General features: G+C 24.3%; 1 protein-coding gene across 11 annotated transcripts in view; it reads left to right on the top strand.

Annotated features, from left to right (window-relative positions):
- LOC126903299 (potassium voltage-gated channel subfamily H member 8) overlaps positions 1-27,964 on the top strand; it is a 128,480-nt gene that overhangs the window by 78,105 nt on the left and 22,411 nt on the right. For all 11 annotated transcript variants that reach the window (XM_050681417.1, XM_050681416.1, XM_050681419.1 and 8 more), the window contains 3 exons: positions 11,063-11,200; positions 18,110-18,240; positions 23,408-23,636. In XM_050681417.1, the coding sequence (XP_050537374.1) occupies positions 11,063-11,200; positions 18,110-18,240; positions 23,408-23,636 (498 nt within the window). The remainder of the gene's footprint in view (positions 1-11,062; positions 11,201-18,109; positions 18,241-23,407; positions 23,637-27,964) is intronic.

The following is a 27,964-nucleotide window of genomic DNA, read 5'->3' as shown; positions in this document are numbered from 1 at the left end:
ATTAAAGCCTAAATATAAACTTTAGGATTGGGTAATATTATTAAATATAATACTGAATTATAAGCATTTCATTTTCATTGATTTCAACTTAAATTTAACCTAAAGATAGTTTATGAACACGAATTCATTTTGTATTATTTAGTGTAGTAAATTTAAAGAGACATTTTAGAATTTAAATAGTTTATTTTCAATTAGAATTACATGCATTTTAAATTATTTTGTTAACCAGAGCTACATATTTATAACTGACAAAATTTGACTTTTGTTAAACATTTTCTCGCAATTTGCATGCTGCTTATATAGATACTCAAAAACACGGATACCATTTCTAGCTACAGCTTTAAAACATAAATATACGTATTATTATGTTTGCACACACACATACCCGTTTAGGTGGATATACGTGCGGATACTGATAACTACATAGTTGCAAAACCGTTGACACTCGTCTCGTTTCCCCTAAAGCGTTGTATAGTATGCAATAAAATGAATACCTAATATCAAATTCAATGGTTTCAAATATTGATCGAGTTGTGGTAGCAAGAGCTTAAACCTGTTCCCTGTTTAATATAGCAGAAGAATATACAATTATTATTGAAGGCATAGTTTTTGTTGTGTTTACTATTTCATTAATCGTTTAAATAAATTATTAATGAAAACGTAAACATATGTATGATACTATTATAGTATTAAAATGAAATCAGCATTTAAATTTTCTTATTATTATAACTGAATTAGTACTATGAATACAACATAGAATATTATAACAAGTACACTTTTTAATCATCACTTCAATCGGTTATAACGATATGATAAATTATGATTAAGTAACAGTATAAACATAACTACTAACAAATTAAAAAAAATCACTTATAAAACGACACTAAGTTATTAATGTCTTTAAGGTGTAAAAATATTTTATATCTGAAAGTATTTGTGCAAAATTTAAAATCATTGGAAAATATCTTGTTATGGTCTTCTTGTATGAATTTTGTATACTTATGAAAAAACGGTTAAGTTAAAAAACAGTATAGTAGGGTTCAGTAAATGAAGTTGTCGCATCTTACAAATTAGTATTGATTAATATCTGATAATAATAAAAATCAATGTTGTAAGACACATCGATGCATATTTGAAACATATTTAAAAAAATTTAACATAACTACGAAATACTTCATAGTTTTGACTTTAAAGTTTGAAATAATCCGAAGAAAACTGAAGTCAATGGATCCTATTTTTAATCATATTTTTCTAGGACTAGGAATTATACACATTTATTAAATTTACTAAAGTTACTTTTAAGGGTGCCAAATTTGTGGAACTATGTCATAGTAGTGTAATAATATTTTAATTTTAGGGGTATAACCTCTTAACCCCCTGCAAAATCATAACCTTGGTAATTTTTAAATAATACCAAGTTTATAAGTCAATTAATAAAAATGTTTACTGGATGGTGGTATGTTCAAAATAACTTTTTTTTTGCTAATTGTGTGATATTTTGTTTTATGCTTGATAACTCATTAAAAAATGTCGATTTAGAATAGTTTTTCATTTTTAATTTTGATGTAAATTGTATTATCTTTAATGTTATGTGATTAAATGATATTAGGTTTAATAAAAAATTAAAAAATCGAAAAGATATGAATTTGATTTGAAGATTATTCTTCCTTTCAGTATTTTTATAAATAATAAGATTTTCAAAAAAACCATATGTTGAAAATTATGCACTTGTTTTAAATATTACCTCATAAAATTTCATTTTGATCTATGTATTTTTTAAACAGAGAAATTTAATAAAAATGATCAAAAATTACATGAATGACTTTGGATGCTAATTATTCGTAGAATAGAGAACAAGTCACCGAAACGTTTTTTTATTTTTAATCGTATAGTACACAAAAAAACATTAAATTTGATTTAGCATTGAATGGTGTAGATGATCCGTTGCTATAAAAAAACTTCAATGTTTGCTAATTTTACCAATTTAATGCAAGTGGGTGAAGTTGTACTTGTGTATATATACTTAACCCGCGCTATATATACACTCTACGTGTTAGAATGCTTGTTATTCAATAAATACTTGACCTAAAATTGTTATCGACCCATCAATATTGTTCGCAATAGAAAGCCTAAAAAATTACTTTTTTGACATTTTGAAAAAAAAAAATTATTTGTATTTTTTCTTTTTAGTGATGAATAATAAAAATACAACAATATTGATGAAAATTATTAGACACAAGCAACAGATAAAATAAATAACATTTTTTAATCTACTTATTACATAAATAGTATTCACATCAACGCAAGGTATTAGAATGTGACGAAATTCTTTATTATTATATAAATCAATTTTTAAAAGTATAAAATACAAGAATTTTTATTACATCGTATATTGGTTTTTTTATAGATACAAACTTTTAAAATATAAAATATATATCAGTACGTTTTTATACTCTGTCAAAATTATGAAGAATAAAATAAATTTTAATTTTTTAAATCCTATTAAATTTTTAATAGGATATAGTTATTGACATACAAAATAAACTGTCTTAAATTTAACATGTATTATTTGTAAGCAAATTTACACACTTTTACAACGGTTGCTCTATTTTAAGAAGTTGTTTTCCGACTTCAGGGCTCTTAAAAGTAGAAACTAAAGAAATTAGAATCCAATTTATATTTAACAAAATTATTAATAGACTGAACATTGTCAGTAGCGACTTTGAGATGAACAAATGGAAAAAATATATAACAAGGGAATTTGTAAGTTATTTATTTTATCTAAGTACTAATGACAAAGATTACATTGTACGTGATCATTACTATTACTTGAAAATCATTGATAATTGTAATGCAGTAGATGTTTTTAAAAACCATTGGTCAGAAAGAAATTGAAAATAAATTAGTTTAGTCGCTGTAGTTTTATTAACACTAGTTAAGTAACACATAAGGATTTATCTTTAGTGTATTGTATTTTTTCTTCAATAATACATTAATACCACAACTAATTACTATCACTCCTAATGTTCAAAATACATATTATTTTATTGAACTGTTTTTGAAATTTTATAAACATGTAGTGTCGTTTATAAAATAAACAATTAACCATCTTGACAATTAATCTAACTATAATTTAATTAAAAATTGAGCATTTAAATTTATTATACATGAAAAATTTGAAATTAATACCATGGTCATAAACACATAACTAAATTGTTTTAAAGAATAAAATTCTCGTAAATCTTAAATGACATGTGGGTTTCCCTTTTAACGTGTAATCCGATTAAGTTGAATGGCTCGTGTGACCAAAGTATAAATTATGCAGGAGGACAAATGAATAGGTATACCGAGTATAGGACGATTAGGGCGACCGTTGACCATGTTAGCCAAGGCTCCTATTCAGCCATTATGAAGTCTTTGCGGATCACATTTTGCGGTTTAGTCGTTAATAAAGCGCCTATTACAAATAAAGACAACCTTTATAGCTATTAACACTTCAAACGCGTAAAAGCGTGTAAACATGGTCCAAAAACGCTAACAAGGATTCTTATCATAACTTTTCTCGGTAATAATTACATTATTATAATGTTCAAAAGCTTTTACCTACTTTATTTTACCTATTTTATAGAAGCTGTTTTATAAACATTTTTTATATGATCTTAGTCACCAAGTAAATTAATTTTTCCCTTAACATACTGCAATTTTATTAAAGCCAACAATTATTCTTAGTAATAAAAAATTGTTGGTGATAGAATTTTTTAAATATTATGAAATATTGAATATTTTAATTTTTCATATTTGTTCTTTTATGAAGTCCATGTTGTTACAAGACACATTTTTTAAACATACGATTAAACTGGTACATTATTTATGATCAGTTTCAATTCCTTTGATTTCTCGAACTTAACATGCTACAGAGGGTAGTGGGCCTCTTTCACATGTTAGGGAGATAAAGATGATTCTTAGCTAAGCCAATGATGGACGGGACAGGTATTGTGGCCGGCTTGTACTAGAGACCAGACATCATCAATGAGAATATCACAAGGAAAATCTCGTTGGCACTGGTACACTATATATCTTTTTAAATCAAATTACATGCGATTAAAAACAATTTTGCTTCTCTTCACAGTTAATATAACAAAATATATGTTGATACCATAATACTCAAGGATTTGTACATGTACATATGATTTTTTAAATAAAACGAGCAAATACTATTAGTGATGGAATCAACATAACTGATTTACCTTTTATTTTTAAAGCTATAAAAATTATAAAAAAGTGATCACTCAAAATATTTGTACTTTTACGTTATCAGATAAATTCTTCATGATTTCATCATTCATGCACAATTTTTTTTTCATTAACAAGAGATAAATATTTCTTATAATTCACTGTAGGTAATATACACCGAAAATTGCTTCTTTTTTTATAAAGCTGGGTCCAAAGCATAGACTACGCATTTGTGACTAGCAAGTTTATACTCATTATTTATATGTAGGCTCAAATTATCGTTGGTTTCTGGTTGCAATTATTTTTAGTGTACAGGTTCCTAAACTTAACTATTAGTTTGAAAAATTGCTACACATTTCTCCTTTATTTTTTTTTTTTTTTAAACTTGAAACAAAATTACTATTGAGCACGTGTTGCATCAGTTAAATGTCGATCGATTTATTTTGAAGATGTAGCTCTAAAATTATATATTATCACAACTTAAGTATTAAATATACATATTTATTATTCAAATATAAAATCCAGATAGTTTAAATAATATATGTACGAAAATTAGCATGTAACGCCTGTTATCACGCCTGTAAATTAATTTTTTTATAAAATTTGTATAAAATTACATGAAAACCTTAAGGTACATTCCACTAAATAAAAAAAATTCTATACATTTAACAATATACTTTTTTTAATCTTATGCATTGTAAGAAACTATAATTTAAATTGCGATATAGAATCTTCAGTACGGGTAACATACTTTAGAGTGTCTTAAGGTGTATGGTTTATAACTACCAAGTTTTCAACAACTAATTTGAAGAGTAACAGAAGTGAACAAAGATGAATAGACTATTAACATTCCGTTAGTCGCGCTGGGTGACGATTGTACCCCACTGATTTTATCCATGTCATAACTTAATCATTTTTGATTCTTTATAAGTGACAATAAAAATTCAAACTCGTCTGGATTGGACAGGTACCACGCGCGACTATTGCCGTAATTATTTACAACTTTTTTGTCATTGATTTTTTTTTTAATTCAAATATGAACGATCGCGAACAAACCCATATTTTGAACCTACAAAATACTGTTTATACTTTTGATTCCGACATAGATGAAATGGTTGATAATAGTTGGACGATTATGTTAAGAAAAATATTGAAAATACTACAGGTGATAGTGAACAAGACGTTTCAAAAACCGTAGATGTTCCTGATATTGATAGTGATTTATTAAGATAAAAGTTTTTTTATTTGAAAAGATAATATAATATAATATTAGTAACGATTCTGTTGGTGATGAAATGGAAAATTACCCTAGAAAATATATAAATAAATCAGTATAATGACTATAATTAAACTTTTTTTCTGTTTTATATACAAAAAGAATCTAAATTTTTTTATCTTAGATTATTTTAATTGTAATAATTTTATTATTTATTTTGGCACTATAAAATATGTATATACATATTAAACAAACTTCATATAAATAAATAAAAGTAAGATTTGTTTTTTGAACTTACAAAATTTAGAAATGTATAAAATTATTAAATATAATTAAGCATACTACTTTGAAAAAAAAAATTATTACTTCAATTTTAATTCTTCAAAGATCGAATATGAAAGAGGTTTCTAAATTAAATTGAGTGCGAAAATATAAAGGCTTTTCAAAGGGATTTTAACTGCATCCAATGTCACTTGATCCCAGATAAGTAACACTTTAAGTTTTAAGCATTGTTGGTGCTCAGTTGGTTAAAACAGTCAGTGTTTCTATTTACGAATATATTATTTCTTTTATAATAACTTAATATTTGATATTTTAACAATACATTTATTAAATTACTTCAAACACATGGTATTGTATCGTCATTCTAACCTCTCGGTCAACAATATTCTCTTAATATTACTATTTTATACAACTAATATAATTACTTTTTTACGTAGAGAGTTTTAAGAAAAATGGCTTCTTTGTAATACCAAGTAAACGAACATTTTATTCTTAGATATGTATTATATTCATTTATAAAGCATCATTCATATAATTTTATTCCGAGTATAATATCAAAATAATTTGTTTTGACAATCAAAGGTACAATACCCATGATAAAAGGTATTCGTTGGCATTGTGTCAAACAGTTAGTTAATCAGAATCCTAATGTAATTCACATTGGGCTTCTTGTTCCGAATATTTAGAAGGAATGTCACTAGACAAAACAATATTTTCTTGTTCGTCTTAAAAATATATTGCACTTGATTTTATTTTTTGTAAATCTATAAAGTCAACTTATGAATTCAATAAAATATTACATGAATAACGAAACAATTGAATTTATTTAATTGACAATTTAAAAAAGAAAATTGTGAAATTGCACAATAATTGTGCGCAGTCATATCGATAATTTATAAATATACAGCCGCTCACGTATAGCTGGCACCATACTCATTTATACTCACATTTAAAGTTTTATAATAAAGTTGAAAATGGATTTTTTAAAATGAAAGTTGGTATTATTTAACAGATTTTATATTTTTCAAATTGTTCCAAAAATGAGAATTGGAATTAGGAACAAACAAAAAACACTATTAGAATGTATTTTTTAATTTATTAGAAAATCTTAATTTTTTCCCCTTATTACTTTAAATATTCATCATATGTCATGTTAAATAACCAATTATATTTTTTCGGTAACATTAACTGAAACTATACCTTTTGTAACGATTTAACCGAATTCAAATAATATTTCATAACAACACAAAATGACTCATGGGTAGGATTTTTATATTTTTTATGTCTATTTTAACGTATTTTTTTGACTAATAAATTATTGAACTTGCGAATAATTCGATTTAAATAAAACTTAAAACATATTATATTATGGTTATTTACTTATTTTTCATACAAAAACAAACATATTTTCTCTTTATCATTTTTTTTCACTTCCAATATTTTCAGTAATGAGATTGTATGACGTGACTACACGGACGACCATTCGCCAAATTAAGTCTCGTCTTTGCTAGTTCTTTGATATCAAATAAGTAAAGTAAATGAATTAAATATTTAAACTAAATAAAGCAAAATTCAAACAAAATTTTATGGACTGTATGACTCTTTTGGGTTTTATTGTTAAACATTATTTCAAAGAAAATACAATTATTACTTGCTCTAATGTTAGTAACTTAAATTTAAATATAAATACATGTACAGCGAATAAATAACAATAACAATTACAAAAATATTGTTAAATTGATGAAATTTTACATTCATTAAAAACCATTCGGAGCATATGAGAACGCGAGTAGGAGAGCACACACACTTCCCCAACAAATAAACCGGTTAGGGCATGGCAAGCTCATGACGAAGAAAACCGATACTTACCGCATTAATTTGCTTTGACACGACCAAACAATGATCATATAAGAAAATATGTGTTTTTTCAATAAAAATGTATCACGGTCAATTTGACTTTTCAAAAAAAAATTTTAATTATTTTAAAGCTCTTAAAAATTTTTTTCTAATAATATTATTTTAGTTTGTTCCTAATTTCGATTTTGTTCAGAAACAATTTGAAATATGGGTAAAAGTGATCTTGGGTTGCTAACTTTAAGTGAGCGACAGTATAACTCCAATTTTTTCTACGTGATAAAATGTTTAAAATGTTGGTCTTTTCATCTTACGGAAATTATTGTAAACAAATTATTTATTTACAATGATTAAACATAAACTTGCAAGTAAAATTTTTGTTCACAAGATAGTTGTTTAAAGTTTGAAGTTTCATTTTATAAATTATCTACTTGTTCTTAACTACCACAAACTAATTACTTTGAAAAAAACAATTATAATAAAAATTCTAATTTTTATCAGAATTTAAATAAACTATTCGTTTAATAAAAAATTGTTGTTGTTTATTCAATTCTCTTGATCGCTCCAATTCAATTACAATTTATAATTTACAAATATTCAATACGTGAAAGGTCAGGAATGACTATTAGTTTAATCAATGGGTGTTTTTACCTTTTTGATTTTAAAATCAGACATCTCTGCGAAATGTTAAGGTTATTAAGGAATGTTACCGTAATCGATATACTTGATAGAGAACACCGTTTGAACGGGACTCGTGAGTTGAAATGAAATACTTCTCTTTGATTTATTAGTAATCCTGCTCGTGATATTTTAAAGGTATATTTTGTTTATTACACAAATATTTATACGAGGAAAGAGGGATTCGAGTAGCTTAATTAAGAGCGTTGATTTTGGGTATTTGTCCTGAATTGATCACTACTAAGCAGTAGTGACCACTAATTCACAACTTACGGAAATATGCTATAATATCATTATGGAAAGGATCTAGTCAAATAAAAAGTGATTGCTAAAATAAATGACTGTCATCTTATTGATTAGGCCGGATAGTAGTACTTAAATAAGTGACTAGAAAGGGTGTCATTGATTGATAGGTCTAAAAAGGTCCGTTTAGAAGAGACTTGATCATCATCATTGTCCTTAAAGCACTGTATGTTATATCGGACTATGGTTGCGACTGCTTGGCTCACTGCTGATTGGGCACTATGACTGTAACTGTGGTTGTTTGTAGTTGAACACTGGATGATATACCGGGTGCTGTTACTGAACCAGCACTATCTCACCAGACACCTAATTTTGTTGTTCGTTGAGTCACTTTGTTAACTAGTTTTTTGCATAACATATAATGAGGCAAGTTTAACTATAACATATTGTGTTGCCTGTGATATGTTTACATCTATGTTTTCGAATGGATTATATTTGTTAGGCATTTTTTGTGTTAATAAATCTTCAGTATGGTTCTATTGTTTGGTGGTTACATCTCAGACCTTGTTTACCGATAATACCCCACTTTCTATGTATTGGTGTTTTCTTCGGTTTTTATCTTTACGTTTTCGATATTCAGCTGTGCATTTTTTACTGACCTGACTGACGTTATTCTGATATAATTTTCTTTATTTAACTTGGGGTACATGCTTTTTGTCTTCTTTTTCATAAATTGGAATAATGAATGTTACTACTTGATCATTTGATAGCATATGAGGATTATTTTTAAGAGGTTTTAAGTCTGTTATACAAAGTGGTCCAAAATTTTGAAATTTTTGGTTACTTTTAGTTACATATTATTATTGATTTTTTGAACATTTTATTAGGGTGTCCATTTTTATTTTTCAAATGGTAATACATATAATCAAATAGTTTATTAATTAGATAATAAATAGATTTAAAGTAATGAATGAAGGTGAAGAGTGGGTGCTACTTATTTTAAAATTAGATATTTCCCGGTCGTACTCTTCCTTCCACTAAGGTATAAACATGTTAATAATTTCCAAAATACTAGTCCAAAAGTTGTTATCGACTAATCATTTTTTTAATTAGATCAATATCTAATAAATAAGAAATATAATTATGTGTTGTTATTTGTAAAGTTAAAGTGGACACCTTTATAAAGTATAAGATATTAATTAAGTGGTTCATGATTATTTAATAACCCTGTATTCGAGGAAATAATAGAGAAGGATGGGCTGAGAGGAAACGTGTTTTGGGGCCTGTACATAGCAATGACCCAGTGAAAATGTTGGGGGGATATAAATAAGAAAAATTTTACCATATAACCATTTTTACCGTGAAGACAAAATAATGTCCAACATTTTTTTTTTCCATAATAAATTACATTATATTAGATTTAATTTAAGATATATATAAAAGTGTCAGACTTTTCGGAACACTTTCAAAAGTTAATTGTTTGTGAAAAAGTTGTCATTTTAAATCCCCCCCTGTGGGCAGGTAAAGAGTCAAATTTATTAAAAAAATATACCAAATGATAAGTAAAAGTATCATAATCATCAAACATCTATAAAAAAAAAATTATATTGATTTGTTCATTTTTGAAAAAGTTATGGCAGTTTTAAGTAAAATAAATTGAAAAAATTAGCGATTTTTAAATTTGTAATTTTTTTGGAGGTTTCCCCAATTTACGAGGAACGATGGAAATTTTTTCAATTTTTGAGAATAATGTCTTCGACTAGATACGATTTGTTATCTTTTGACGTATCGTTGAAAGAAATTGGTTGAGCTGAGAAAAAGTGATAACAGACACAAAAAAAAAACACATCATAATAAAACCGATACCACCTTCTCAGCTTCGCATCGAAGCTAAAATTAATTTTGATTATAGTTCTAATTTTTATTTTATCGCTAAATCGCTATGATTTATATTGATTTTAGCTAAAGGTTTCTAGCAATGTTCGTATGCTTATATGCTTCCATTAAATACTCCTATAAACCCATTTAGTCAAAGGTTTTCTCAGTTGAAATTTCTTTAATTAATTACTAAAGTATTTCATGAAAACAAAATAAATTGTATGCATTATATAATTAACTACAAAAACTTTTGTTTTATTCCATTAACTATCGTATACACAGCTTTATTTATGAGTTCGATATAACCATCTTTTGGCAGTTATACTTAATTCTACAATACTGTTATCAATTATCTTATAAATATATTATATAAACTTGGATTTCTAGAATGTGTAATATAAGCGGTAGTTCTGTTTCTTCAGGTAACTCATAAAATTTTATTGAAATCTTGAAAAGATTAGAAATGGATATTTTTTAAATTAAACAAAAAATCTGTCAAAAATCTAACGCAAGAGAAAATTTTTAAGTAAAGCAAGTTTAATATAAATATTATGAAATTTTATATTTTCATAAATCATAAATGTCAATATTTATATGGGTATTAAACTTGGCCAATTTAATTACACTAAGCTTAAAAACTTTTATTATTATTATAACTATTATTATTTAAATATTTAGGATCTCCATTTTGGTGTCTACTGGATATTGTACCCATCAAAAATGAAAAGAGGGAAGTGGTTTTATTTTTGGCTTCACACAAAGACATCACACATACAAAAATGGCGGAAATGCATGTTGGGATGGACTACGATCAAGGTAAGATCTACAAAATTATTAGATATAAATATAATTAAATAACATTATAAGTAAGTTAAGGTCAAGTTAGAAAAAAATGTTATTTTTTTACATTATTTTACAACTGAATGCAAATAAAGTTTTTTCTAAGTTAAATTCTGAATAGAATAACTAAAAATATGATTATAATATTTTGATAATTTAGGTCAAATTACAATTTGTAATGACATTTTATCAATCATTTATTTTTTAATATAGTTTCATTGACGTATTGGGTGGTATACAGTTATTGTACAACCTACCATTTATTTAAAAGCTATACTACTCATTAATAACGAGGAAAACATTTTTGAACTCTACTTCTTATTCTTATAAAAAAAATATTTTTTAAAAATAATTTGTTCAAAAGTATACTGTGTTCTCCAAAACTTAAAATAAAAATAGTGAACTGAAGTTAAATGTAAAAATTTGATAATTGATCATTTACTTTATTAAATACTCTATATTTTTTTTAAACAAATTAGGCAAAAAATGTCTTGAATATGTTTTTAATATTATCTAAAACATTTTATTTTGTGGACATTTATTATAAATAAAAGTGTTTAATAAAAAGTAGCTATTACTATTATGATATTATATGACTATTATGATAAGTAAAGTATTTAAATTAATAAATTCGTAGTAGCAATTATTTAACAAATAATTCTAAAGTTATTTCGTTATAGAATAAAAAGTATCGTCAATTATGTAACTAGTTAGTTTTATTTTTAAAAAAAGATAACTTATTTTACAGCCTCTTAATTCATAATCTATAATTGGTTCTTTATAACTTTTGACTTTAAGAAACAAATATTATTAAATTTGTGTCGTATTTACTAGGAAAATAGTATACAATCATACCAAAAAGTCATAAATCTAAGAAATCTTTTGTCAAATGTACATTTAATATAAATTAGGAAATTATCTCTTATTCCAAACTACCTAGTTGTACTTTGTGAATGTAAGGTATGTTATTTACGATTACTGTAATGCCTTTTACCAATGAAAAAGGATCAGCCCATTAACGAACAAAAAGATTTCAACATCCTATTGTTTATCTTTGCTTATTTTCAGCATTATACTTACAACTTTGTAAATGGTTACTTATATTCTAAAATTCAAATAATTTAAATGGCTTTGGATGATAAAATTTTATTTTGGATATTTGTAATTTAATCTCGAAAATGTTAGTGAATTTATTATAAATAAGATGATAATTATGTTACCTTTTAATATTTAGAGTTTTTTTTTGTGATCTATAAAATTAATAATTTTACAAGACTACATATTTATTAACTCCATATTTCATAGCCTTATCTACTACCTTTAATAAATTGAATACACAATAAATCAATGAACCGATAAAAAAGTACATTTTTTTAAATTACTTTTTATTGAATCGAGTTAATATAAAATTCAATTGTCTTATCCTATCAAAACAAAAAATAAATATAAACAATTTTTAATAGAAGATGTCTTGATTCTATAGACAAAATATTATTTTTCTTTAATAATTATTAATGTAATATAAATAAATACTCAATTATAATTTAGTACTTATTTAAATAATAGTTATATTAAATAATTAAAATTAGGGATTTTAAAAAAGTCATAGTGAAGTGGAAATACATGTAAAAGAAATTGTATATAAATTAGTCCAAAATTTTTTTTTTTTAATAATATAGTACATTATATTAGCTTTAATTTAATATATTTAAAAGTGTCCGACTTTCTGGAACACTTTCAAAAGTTAAGCGTAAAAGTAAATTTTTTGTGAATAATTTGTCATTTTAAATCCCCCCTGTGGGCAGATAAAGGGTCAGATTTATAAAAAAAATATACCAAATGATAAGTAAAGACATCAAGCATCTATTAAAAAAAAAAATTTACTGATCCATATATTTTCCAAAAAGTTATAGCATTATTAAGTTAAAAATATATAAAAGAATTATTTTACAAAAATCGTAATTTTTTATTAATTTTGATGTCTATTTTCACCACGAACACAAGTCGTCAAGATGAAGTCCAGAGATCAAATTTTTTTCTTCAAATTAAAGTATATTACATTAGCTTTAATTTAAGATATATATATAAAAGTGTCAGACCTTCCGGAACTTTTTCAAAAGTTAAGTTGAAAAAGGTAATTTTTTGTGAAAAAGTTGTCATTTTAAATCCCCCCCTTTGGGGAGGTTTAGGGTCAAATTTATAAAAAAAAATATACCAGATGATAGGCAAGAACATTATGTATCTATTAAAAAAAAAAGTTATTTTGATTTGTTCATTTTTGAAAAAGTTAGTTTCGTAAGATTAAGTTTTACTTAATCTTCAACTAACTAAAATATTACCTGTGTTGAATTATTTATAGTATTAACTACAAAAATATATATTTTTATTAGTAACTTTTTACTATAAACCCACATTTTCTTAAAACAATAATGACTCAGTTTAATTGTTTAATCTTAAGTGTGAATATTATTGATATGTGTTTTATGTTTATATTTATTCACTGCATTACATTATGAAGTTTATAGTTCTAAATGAAAGTTTCAAATTAAATCTTGAAACAATTTTAATTGAAATTCTATAAATACAAACAACAATAAAATGCAAATGTTAAGAAGCAACTTTAGTATGTGGTTTAAGTTTTTGATATCTAAGTAAAACAAATAAACAAATTAGGCTGTGAATTTTAAGTGTATAATCGTGAAATCATAGAATTAATTACTTTCAAAAATTCAACTATTCATGCCACATTATTTCGTACTTTAAATAGTATGTAATTAATAAATTAAAACTGAGTTTTATAAATTAATAAACCTAGATAATAATCATAGAAAATATTATTATGAAAAGTATATGAAAATTTAAAAAATAAATCTCAAGATAGTTAAAATAATATAAAACTGAATTAATTTCTATAACACATACGAACCGAGCAGTAGATTTTATATTCTACTTGTAATGACTTAAATCAATTTTTCTCATCAAAAATGTCACACAAAAGCTTTTAAAAAAGAAATAAAAAATATTTTATTACCATTTATGTAAATTAATGTTTATTGAATTTACAGTTTATTGCCATTTGTAAAAATATAGATTATTCTGCGAATATTTAAATTGACTTCTATAATAGAATTTCTACGTAATAATAATTGTTTTTGTGTATGTTTTATGGAATAAATTAACATTTTTTAAGATTTTAGGTTATATTTTTTACATTGTTTTTAAAATTTTTTCACAATATGTTTTTGCACTCATATTTTTTTTAAACAATATAACTATTAATTTTGTGTTTTGCGATAATTTTATTTCTCACCTAAAAGATATTTTTAAATCTTATATCTAATTTTAACCTTTTTATAATCTTTCAACATTAAAATCAAGTTTACATCTTTTGAAGTAAACTTGTTTTTTTTTTTTGAAATAAAAGTGAAGTAAATACGATAATCTCTATACTAATACATTAAAGCAACATTTTTATAAAAAAATAAAACTAATAAAACAATCATCAGTTTAAGGTAATATCTGACATAAAATTTTAAAACATTTTTTTCTAAAATTATCAATTAAAAAAGCTTAACCATTCTTTTTATTTTTAAATATTTTGAATTTTAAAACAATCACAGCAATTTTATGTACATAATTAATAAAACTTTGCAATAATGACAAATGTATATTGAAAATTATTTAATTACCTAAAGTTTTCTTAGCTTAATAGACCTTTATTGATCAGACCAAAAGTGATTTTGTTAGTTGAGAACTATGATACATTATAATTAGTAAGATGATAAAATAACTAGTTTAAGTAGTTTAATGTTGAACACATTACTATAAAGATTATTTTACAAATATATTTCTTTAGTAAATAATTTTAATAGTTATTTATTATTATTTGCAACGTAAAATAGTTCAGTTTCAAAAAAAAAAAAAGATGAGTATTTTTAAATAGTCCCGGAATAGACATATATTATTTTTGTCACAAAGATAATAATTTTACTTAAACGCCAAATTATTACATCCATTTGTCATGAAGTTCTACTTCAATATTTCATACAACTTTATAATGAGAATTTCGAACAACTATTACCTTACTGTAATATTTTATCTTGTCATATGTATATAATTTTACTTCTATCATATTAATGTTACAATTTATTTTTTTAATGAATCTACTTTAAAATAAGTATTAATTATATTTTCGTTATAATTTCAGCTGTTAAAAAGATTTATAAATAACATTGCTCAAAATTTGACAATTATATCATTACATATAAAGAGTGATCAGTCTAATAGAATTTTAACTTAGATATTTCTTTGTAAATATAATATCTAATATATTATGTATTATGGTAAATTATAATCAAAAAATTATAAATAAGGGAATTTTATAAAAATTATTTTACCATAAATTCAAATAAAATCAATTGAATTGAAAATTTATCAACAATGATTCTAAAGTTCAAGCTTGGTTAATATTGACATTAAAAATTAATTGAGATTTATGATGTTTTCGAATTCACCATTAAAGCTTTTAAAATCCCAAGAGGCATACTTTAGTTGAGTCATGGCTATTGCAGTAGCAACTTAACATTTGTTTGAATTCATTTTATCAAATAGTTCAGAAATAAACTGCTTTATGTCAAGTACAGGACTAAGAACTTAAGCGTTTTGTATCTTAAACATAACAATTATATTGTGTCAAAAACCAGTTGACTTAGAATGCAATTGACTTAGTAGGCTATATAAAATATTTTTATAATAAATGAGAGCATTTTCCTTTAAATTTCAATGATTTATAGAATGAATTAAATCACTATTATTATTCAATTACTAATTCGTCATCAAAAACAAAAGATCGCCTATATTGAAAATTCATTATATGAATCACAAAATTTTAATTAAATAAGCGAAGTTGTTATCTAGATAAATTTTTCTGGGCGCAGTAACTAGATAAAAAAATATAGAACTTTTATATCATATTGATAATGGAAGAAACGTGTGAATTATTATCTAAGGGAATCATACACTCATCTAGATAAATGTATTTAAGTAAATAAAACAATTCTCGATTTTACAATGTTTGAGTATTAGTAGTTCATAAGGATTCCCGTAACCTCTCAATTACTTATAAAAAAATAGTAAAATATTGAAAAAAATTGATTAGTTTTTTTTAGATACATAAAAGGAGCTTTTTAACATTAGCCACTTGATTTTTTTTTATATAATAATTATGTTAAGAAAATTATTTTGGTGATTTTTAGTTTTCAACTATTTTTATTTATTAGTTATTAATTAATTGCTTATCTAATTCATCTCTTATATCTTTAAAGGGTATGAACTTTATTTTTTATAATGGCATAATATATATTAAACTAGCATATAAAATAAGAAATGCTCTAGTTAAAAAATAATGGTGGGTTGGTAATAATTTTTGGAATAGTACTTTGAAAATTATTTATATTTTTATACTTAAGTGGAAGGAAAAGTGCATCCGAAATGTCTCTAATGATATAGATGGCCATTTCCTGGCCTCTTCCACAGACGAATTTCTGAATTCTATTTAATAATTTTAGTTATTATGACTATAGTGTAGTCAAATAATTATTTATATTAAACTTATAATAAAGGATGTTATATGGTATACAATATAATGTATCTTTTGTACTTAATTTTTATATTTTGTTAGAAACTATCGAACATTTTTAATTTTCATAAAGGTAAAATGTAGGTATGAATCAAAAAACTCTACAACAATTGTAGAGTTTTTTTTACATATTATATATGTGTTAATATAATTATTTTTTCGTCCTTTTAAAGTTACAAATCAAAACTTAAATATGCCAAAAATACTTTAAAAGCTATAAATAATACTAACACAACGTGATTTATATATAAGACAATATTAACCAAAGTTTTAATAGAAACAAAAAATTATACTGTAAAATAGATTCTTTTATTTCTGATTAATAAATTTTTGGCAGTAATCAATTATGCTGATTACTATTTTAACTTAGGTCTATGTATTTAGTACGCAAGTTAGAATTTTATCTAATTAGCTTTGGTGTTTGTGTTGTTTATAACAACAATAACTTACAAGTTATTTCACTATAAACTAATCTTTGAGTAAGGCGTTTTAATAAAATTAAATTGCAATGCAACATCGGTTATAAAAATAATAAACTATCAATTTTACTTATAAGCTAAGATAAATACCCTTTAGGACTTAATATTCGAACTAATATTTGAAATACAACGTTTAAAATGTAAAAAAAAATCTTAATATTTAATTAAAATTATTTTTGTATTGTTATTTTTTTGTTTTGTTATTAATGAATGATTTTTAATTTCTTATACATTAGAAAATTATTGCTTTTTATTTTCAAGTGAATAAAAAGTTTAAACAATTTTTTGATTTTTCTTGGTAATATATTAAGAGTAATCATTCAGACTAACAAAGCTAGAGAACCAAATTATTTTAAAACGTGGATCGAAATGATTGTAAGTAATTTTAAATTATACTTTTATTATTTTATCTTACACCCTTTATTTTGAAAATCTTTTTTATTTATTAATGAATGACAAAGAACCAAAAACTTCCTAATATGTACAAAAATCGCATTTTTAAATTTTTAAGTGTCCATATATATAAAACAATAATATATTGATATAAAATCGTTTGGTTCTAAGATGATTTTTACTTAATAATTTGAAGTTTTGTCACAGATATTGGTGTTAAACATAAGTTGTAAAAATTAGACATTCATAGTAAGGACGATTATTTGTTATCCAAGCAAACTGTATTATATTAATAATAAAAATGTATAATTCAAATGTAATGTTTAATCATTTATTAAATAGTATTTAATGCATATATTTTTTAATAATTTAAAGAGGAAGCTGAACCAGAAGAACCAGAACCTACAAGTAATGCGTATGGAAGGCGGAGAAGTAGAGCAGTTCTTTACCAGCTATCCGGTCATTATAAAAGTGATAAACCAAAACCAAAGTTAAAATTAAATAATGTGAGTGTTTAAAATAAAAATTATAATAAATAGTAATAAGTGTAGTTATTTAGTTGAATTTCACGATTTTGATAATTCAAATGTTTCACTTTTAAAGAAACGAGAAACAAATTATAAATTTTAAATAGAAATATAATATCATTGTACAGACAGTATACTACATAGTTTTATAGTTATGTACAAAAGTCACATGAGATGGTAAAGGTGTTTTTAGACAACGAATATTTTGTTTGAATTATGGTAAAACTTGAGCAATATTTTCCAATGAATATTATTTAAATATATTCAATCTATATTTTTAGATCTTAACAAATTGAATAATTATTTGGTAACGATATCAAAAACCATTTTTTTTTTTACTAGACTATCTAAAATTGATATAATTGCATCATATATTTATAAAAATTAAACGTTTATTCAAACAATTGAGTCTGTGTAATTTATATTGAATAAATAAAACAGTAAATTTAGTTTCCACGATTATTTTATACCACACAAAATGTGCATCTATTTAAACTGCATTTTTAATTTTTATACCAGTAATAAATTTAAAATTACTTTTCTTCTAATTATATTCTTATAATAATGATATAATACTATTAAGAAATAAAACATAAACTATATTTTTATATTATAAGATAAAATATGAAATGTATTATAAGACTTATTAAATAACCATTTGATTTCGCATAAGAAAGCTGTAGTGTATATTAAAATTGTACCTAGGAAGTAATGTAAAAACAATTTTTATAGACTTACATAAAATCAAAAAATATTTTTAAATTTCCATTAAATGTGAAAAAATGTTCTTGAGGTACTCATAGTCAGGTTTCATTTGAATTACCCCAGATTATTGAAAGTTTGCTCTTTAATAATGTTAGTTTATGTTGGAAAAAATAATAGATGTTTAAATGACTGTATAAATTTTAACATAAAATAATCATATAAATTTATCAATTCAAAAATGATTATAATTTAATTTTAATTCAAACAATCATTCAGAAAAATAGAGAGAAAATCCAAAAATAGAGATCCTAATTAATTTTATTCATTTAGTGTACAATTAAACACTGAACTCTGTTTTTTAATAATTATATTCATTCAAGTTAAAAACATTTTTAAATATACAAATCATAAATCATCGAATTAAGAATGTTTTATAATTTTTTATATTTGTCTGTACTTTTACTTCATAAAATAAAATTACGTTCTAAAAAAGAAGTTTTCAGTATTAACTTTATTTAGTTTGAATGACTGAACACATTTTATGTTTTTCGTGTTTACGCCAGAGATTAAAATGATGTAATTGTGACGTATGATTGTTGAATAAAACAGTAACTTATACAAAATAATTTTTTCTTTAGTTAATTATAATTTTTGTTTATAATTAGTATTTTGTATGCCCATCTTTAGCAAACATCACAACTCGAATGCGATGCAGCGCATACTCATCTATATAACTGGGGTATGTTTTAATGATTAAGTATCTGAATACGTTTCAGATAAATTTCTAAGTGTCCTCGATAAGATTTATATTGGCCGAATTTTCAGGCTAATCAAGATCATCAACTTTTATTAAGCTACAAATACCATGGTATGGTTATTCATGTAACACGAAAACATCAATATAATGTCGTACATAAAAATTGGCTTATCTCTAAAGGCATTTTTTTATTTGAGGAAGCAACTTTTTCCAAGATTGTTTCGTAATTTTCGGCATTCAAGTACCTTCTACGACGTACAAAGGGCCCCAGTCCTTAAATACTTATAACAAACAACACCTTAACTGGTGAAAAATGTTTAATAATTGGAAGAATGCAATAAAATTTAAATTTTTTAATTTTCTTTCACTGATAGAATTTAAACTATTCGACCAATACTTGGAAAATTGATTCACCCGAAAAATCTACCAGTTAATTTTCATAAAATTCTATTAAAGCATAATTTAATCTGTTAAATATCAATTTGAAGAGAGTTATTTTTCATTTCATTAGTTTTCCCCTCTCACCAATCGTGAAGTTCTTATATTTATATGCCCATTGATATTTTGTTTTTCTATAATACCCTGAGTAAGTTTTGGTTTATGCGCTAGTCTTCATCCATTGAGTTCCTCTCTATAATTTACCGCTATGCAGTTCCTTGTGATACTTAAATAACAGTTTCGGAGACGTTTTTTACAAGAGATTTTATGGACATTTTTAGATTTCCAATACATATTTTATTCTATCACTTCTCTTTCTGAAAAGGTGATTTACAACTTGAGTTTAAAAATTTGGTAGGGTGCTGTATACAAAGTTGCAAAAATTTAGGATCTCTCAAAGTGGTTTAAACAAAATTTATAAATACATATACTTCGGACCTTATTTATGTATAATTTAGTTTTGTAAATAAACTCTTTCTTTTACCATTACAAGAGTTTTTTTTTTTTTTTTTGTAAGTTTAATAAAAGTTTTTTAATAAACAAAATATTTATTTCGAAAATATTTTTTTCAATGGGTTAATATGGTCAATGGATTGTTCAACGGGGAGAAAATTTTGTTAAATTCGATAAACACTAGGAAAAATACGAAGTGTTTGTTTAACTATAACTCATACAATCTTTAAAAATATAAAACATAATACTATTTTTTCTTTTTAATAGTTAATATTTCCCTTATTATTTATTTTATATTATTATTTATATATATTATTATTATTTCTATCTCCCCTCTATTCTCTTTATAATTTTAACAACTTAAGTATTTTATATGGAATCATAAGTGTTTAACCAACTTACAAATTAAAAAATCATCTATATATGGATAAATTTTTTTGATATGAAAAAAATAACTGATCGATAATAACTTATAAACTAATATTTTAAAGATATTAGCATTTTTATAACAAAACGGAAGGAGTAATGCGTTTTTTAATGCCTAAAGATACAAATACACAGACCCGTCTTGTTATAAAAATGTTAATTTCTTTTAAAATATTATTCCAAAAGTTGTTATGAACCACGGATTTTTTTTAGACAAATCATTTGTAAGTTTGTAAGTTATAAAAAATTAATGTTGATAAAATGTTAAGGGGGGTAGGACCATATTGTTTTCTTGAAATTATAGAACATATGATATTATCTTCTGTGATGAAAAAATTATAAACTGATTTATATTTTTAATGATATCACTTTATATTTATATTACTAAACTGTGTGGTAATATTTTCATGTGTCTTAATTGAAAAAAAAATAATATGATCTTAGAAGTTTTAAATTCTAAATTCTTCAAACGTTATTAAATTATATCATATATTTATATTTATTGTTGACAACACTAATTATACATAATAAATATTACTAATTTTTTTTTTATGCTAATTAAAGAATTAATTACACCAATCAAAGGAAAAACAAAAAAATTCTGTAAAAATATAGTTAAAAAAATTGTTACATATTAAAATCATATGATTTGGCAGTATTATATAACTAAATTCTCATGTTTGTTTTCGTGTACTTATAGATCACAGTTCCTATGGCAACTACGATTAACGTTTTATGTAATAATTCCAAATAAATATTTATAGGAGACCTTTACGTCCTCTTCAGACACGCTTTTCGCGTTGATCGTTGACACTCAAAGGTACGCATACCTTACGTCATTCTTAAAGTAAGCTTCTCTTAAACACTAGTGATGTCACAACTCTTTGAAATAAATACACGGAAATCCTGTAATCTTCTTACGAGTGATTATGCTCAATATGCTAAAATACGACTAATGTAATTTTGTGTAATTTGAATAACTTAGTTAAGGTACCCAAATTGCGTTATAACACATTTAATATTAGTGTAATACAGTATTCTATTATTAAAACATTACCATGTAATAGTGTATAATTAGTGCAATATTCATCATTATAGATTTGTTTATAAAAACTAACAAAGTCAACTTAGCAAAATGTTCAGTATCAGGGAAAATACTTTTCATTTTATTCTTTATGTTAAGACAAATCTGTTATAAGCGGAGGCAATTAAATTATTTTAGGCCTGTAAATACTTTTTTGAAACCTTGTATTATTTTTGTTTGCTTTTAACGTTTAGGAAATCTTTTACCACAGTCACATATTTAGTTACAAACATTTGAATTCCTAGTAAGAATGAAAACAGTTTTTAATTACAAAAGGCAATAATATGAGATTATTTTGATTGTTTTGTTTCATACTCCATTTCCATTTCATATTGCGGTTAACACTATTTCAATTATAAAGAATAAACCATATCATTATTCATTTTGACATCTAACTTATACACAGCTGGTACGTAATCCATAATCGTATTTCCCCTATTTTCTGCGCGATAATATTTTGTACCCTATAAAACTGTCGAAAGCTTGTAATTTTATATGTATGATTTCAAGTATAATTAAAATAAATAATTTTTTACTATATTAGGTTATAAGGACATTTCTATGTATTAATAGATGCGAATTTAAATAAAAAAAACACTAAATATACTATAACAAATAGTTATAGTTAGTAATAATAGTTAAAATTTGTTTCAAATAAATATAATTATGTCTAAACAAGTTTAATTGAATTGTTAATTTAAGCCAAGTAGTCTTAATCTGATTCCATGGGAGATTATACTAAAAATATGAGTTTGAAAACGAAAAGTGATTTCAATTTATTTCAATTTAATAATTGTCAAATATGGTCAAATGTCAATAGATTCGAAACAACCACTTGTTGAGCGAACAATTCGTATTTGTGTTTTACTTAACCCTTCAGTGCATAATTAAAAATTTGACGTTGAAAAAAATGTTTTTAGAACAATTCCAATAGTGGTCTCTGTACACGAAATTAAAAACAACTTTTGTAAGCATTCATATATACTGTTCCACGAAGTCATAGGTTAAAGCAAAAGGTCCCGTTAAAAAAGTTCAGAGCATTATTTTGTACTGTTATTGTTTGAGAAACGACGCACAATGAATGTGTTGGTCTACGTTTACTTGGCCTTTTCGAAAACGGCTTTATATCCCAATTTTCTCCTGCCTTCGTTTTTGTCCCACTTATCAACTGCGTTCATGGGCACGCCCTGCTCTATGAATACTCACCACAGAATTGCCACTAAAACACATAATTGAAAAAGTTGCGAATATTAATATAATTTTTAAGTATTGTTTTGTTACAGACGCTTTTGCAGGGGTCGTCGGCGCCACTACCAGAATACAAAACGTCTGCCTTGAAAAAGTCCCGGTGGGTATTATCGCATTACGGAGTTTTCAAAACGTGCTGGGATTGGCTGATATTGATAGCCACATTTTATGTAGCCATTGTTGTGCCATACAATGCTAGTTTCGTCAACACGGACAAACCATCAATGGTTAGCGATGTGGTTGTAGAATCACTTTTCATTGTCGGTAAGTAATTTAGTTTGCTTGAAGTCAATACATTATTTTTAATTAGAAAATTTAAGCGAACTCAATCGCGTTTATTTTACACATCAAATACTGCGCGTAGTGTATCAACCAAAAATATTTATTTTAATTCATTTTAAACATACAGTTTTGATTGATAAATTCGTTTTTTAATGCAAAAAAAAAAAACCAAACCCAGCACAGTGGAGGCGTGCCATAGTCGGGATAAGTATGAACTATACCCGACAGTTATTAAATCATAAAAAACGAATCTGTAGATAGTATTTCATTTAGAAGTAATTAATTAATTATTCCAAAAGCAACATGAATTCCTATTCCCTTAATGATATCCTCATTACAAGTTTAATGATTTATAAATATTACACATGAATATATACTTATTATTAGGATTCGAGTCTTAACACATTTATAAAATTTTTTTGGTCTACTTCCGAGACATCCAAGTCTATAAAAATTTATCATACGTATATACAGTAGTACAAGTACTTTTTTTGTTCTATTAGGCAGTGATCCTACGCGCCTCTCAAAACTTATCTCATAACTAATATACAATGATTATCATTAAGAAATACAAAAACATATATAAAAAAAAAATGATAAAGTACCGTCAAATGGGTAAAGGTACGTTGATGATTAAACTTGAGTTTCTATTGTCATTTTAGTGGTGCCAATCTGCAGTAATAATATAATATTTATAAGCATTATTAAGAAATATAAAATGTTTGTTCACAAATTTAAGTGATGAAATCTGTAAAATATTTAACTGACCCAAGTGTAAGCAAATTGGCCCATTTTAAGGTATTTGTATATTTCGTAACCTTTATAGCAAAGGTTTATTAAAATGTTAAGTATAGATTTATAATAAAAACCCTTTAAAAATCATCGTTGAAAATATTTGAAACTAACACATAAATCTTATTTAATTTTGTTTTTGTAAGAGAAGGGTACTTGGGAATGTTTACTTTGTCCTCCTATATGACTATATACTTTGACTTAAAGTATAGGCATAAATAATTTAAAACAAATTATGACAATACAAAAAATGTAAATTTTTGCAAAAGTATAACATTTTTTGTTTAATTTCAGAGACCGTTTACATATTGATGACAAGTTATCGGAACTAATTATTTGTATATTATACAATCTTTTATTTGATATATATTTAAAAAGAGCAATATTTCAGGATTATTATTAAAAGTCAAATTGAAAAAGTACTGTTTTTTGTACGTATGTTTCAAGTTTTGAGCAAAGGGAATTTACTTTATTATAAGGGGAAGTGGTCAGATAAAAAAAATATGTCAGATGAAAGGAACAAGTATAAAGTATTTATAAACAAAATTGTGATAATCCATATATTTTTCAAAGAATTATTGGTTAGGACTAAAATTAGTTAAGACCAATTTTTTTTATTTTTCTTAATCGAAACCAAAATAAATTATTTTACAAAACAGAGTCCTAAAATTGAAACAAAACCGGACATTATTTAAAACCAAAGCAAAATTAACAATTTTAGAGCCTGGTTATAGTAATATAAAATTGAAAATATAAAATCGTTAATTTTAATGCAAAATTAGCACGTATTTTAACTAAGGTAATCATTTACACATAAAAGATAATATGTCAAGATAAATATTTTTTCTTAATTTATAGTACGGGACAATAACTTTAATTTCATATATATAAAAAAACCAATATTTCCGCAACATTTTCTAAAGTTTAGTTGAAAAGATTAACATTTCAGGTAGATGTTGCTTTTTCAAATCCCACCTGTGGACAGGTAAGGATAAGATTTTCAATAATTTATGTTTAATGTAAATAAAATACGTCAAGTATTTATAAAAAAAAAATATTTAAATTCATCCATTTTTTAAAAAGTTATGGCATTTTTATCTAAAAAAATTTAAATATGTAGAAATTTACCGAATTCAATAATCGTAACTATTTCGTGTGACTACCCAATTTACGGGGAACACGGGAATTTTTTCAAATTTTGATGTTAATGTATTCAACTAGACAAGATTTGAGATCTTTTGGGGTATCATTGAAAAAAAAATCTGTGCTGTATAAGCATATGAAAAAGTGGTGACATACCAAAATTTTTGTGGTACACAAAAGAAAATACGATGTAAATTTAAAAACTTCTCAGGCTCATATCGGAGCTAAAGTAATGTATTTTCTGTTGTCCCTGAAATGTTTATCAATAAAATCATATTTTAATATTTATATAAAAATAATAAAATACAATTTTTATCTTGTGCAATTTGACGAATACAACTTTATTTTACGAGGAAAATGTGTTCCTAAAGTTATAGTAAGTTTGGAAACTTATTAGAGTGCGATCGCGCATTTAAAAATCATTAAAGAAAAGGAAGTTTGATGGCTATGATAAAAGCGGCTGTAAATAAACAGTAAGCAGTCTTTTATGCCTCAAAACTACTTTAACTTAGACATATGAGCAACAAACTTAAAATTATTTATTTACTTTAAAAATATTAAAAATATAAAATTACAAAAATTAATTAATAATCAACAAAATTGGTAATTTATTAGCCAGAGAAAAATATAATATTTCATGGTTAATTAATAGCTAGTAATTTTTTAATTAAAAATATCATACTAGAACAAAATTGAGATATTTTTATATAAAGAATTGGAATTTGATATTTGGTAGAGCTGAATTTATTTTCCTCAACCCTAAACAATTTTTTCATACAAGAAATATAAATTTCTGAATTTTGGAAAACGGGTAACTTTAAAACTATACATTAAACTTTTCAAAATTCCTTGGCTGGGACAGTGATTTGAAAAATATTAAATACAATTTTTCTTTGGCTTAAATATTTCTTAATTTTTTTCCTTGATTTATTCGAACCACAATTTTTTAATGATTTTTGATTAGGTTAAAACTTAAGGATTTATAAATGCTTTCTGAGTAGTATTCATTTACTGATAATGTTATCAATGCAATTCGAATAAATTTACATTTTAATCTCTAAAAATATTTAATATTTTTAATGTTTAATATCTCTTTTTAATTCCTTATTTGCAATTCAGTAAAACAAAAGACAGATTTGAAGTCAACAAAAATGATATCTAAATTTTGTAAATACAATTTTACATCTTCAAAACTCATCGTTATCATTTAACATATTGTATCAAAAATTGACCAGAAATTAAATGTGAAGGAAGGTTTAGGTTTTTGTTTGCTACTTCATATTAAACGGTTTATCAGATTTGTTAAATTCTTAATAAGCTTTGGAATAAATGGTTTGTATACTGCTTATGATTAGTGAATAAAAGTTTTTTTTGAGTGGGTAAATTAATAGTGTAAAGAACAACTTTCTTGCTTACCGAGTTAGTACAACTCTGAAATAATAATTCTGTAAACAAGTTTAATTGAGGGTTATTTACTTTCTTTATTTCATTGTTACTCAGTATTTTTTGAGATAAAAAAAGTTCGATTGTTTAACAAAACAGTTAAATATTAATACCTCCATAATTTATGCTAAAATAATAACAGACATTTTTAAAAATACAGTAAAAATAATTGCTACATTTTTTATACTCTAATTAAAATATAGTCTAGAGATCTAGACGATTGTTTTTAAAACATAGTGATAAAAAATAAATATATGTAATTTATATTAAGTATTGTGTTCAATTTTGTACATGGTATATAACTAAATATTACATGTTATATTTCAAAAAAATTGTATTCAATGAAATTAGATTATCAATCTTCTTAATTGTTTTTATTAATATGAAACCTGTAAAATGTATTGTTTTTCAACAATCGATGAAAAATGTTATTGTGATATGTTAAAATTATGTTAAATAATTAATATTCATTAAATAGAATTATTGAATGAATTTTTTTACTAAATTTCGATTTTATAATGTCATAGGGTAAAATCAACAGGGATGGGACACTACCTGTAAACGATCACCATTGAGTTTTTAACTAGAAAATTGTCTAATCTAAATGTTACATGTATTTTTCATAACAATATAATATTTAAATCAAGCCTACTCAACATCATAATTTTTGATACAATATAATTAGCTGTTAATTCCCTGTAAATGTTCAACATTTAATGATGAATTCAAAATTTCTGTTAGTTAAATATAAATATTTTTATAAATTATTATCACATTACTATTATAAAGAATTTTTCGAAAAACAAATATTTATTAACTTTATGAGTGTTATATGAATACATAAATTACTTTAAAGGATGAAAAAATCAAAACTGTTTAGTCATTGATGAAATTTCTCTAAGTTTTATAAATTTGACAACATAGTAAAACTT

Source organism: Daktulosphaira vitifoliae, unplaced genomic scaffold (genome assembly GCF_025091365.1).
Source record: "Daktulosphaira vitifoliae isolate Bord-2020 unplaced genomic scaffold, ASM2509136v1 Scaffold_3, whole genome shotgun sequence".
NCBI lineage: Eukaryota > Metazoa > Arthropoda > Insecta > Hemiptera > Phylloxeridae > Daktulosphaira > Daktulosphaira vitifoliae.
This window is presented reverse-complemented; position numbering and strand designations above follow the sequence as displayed.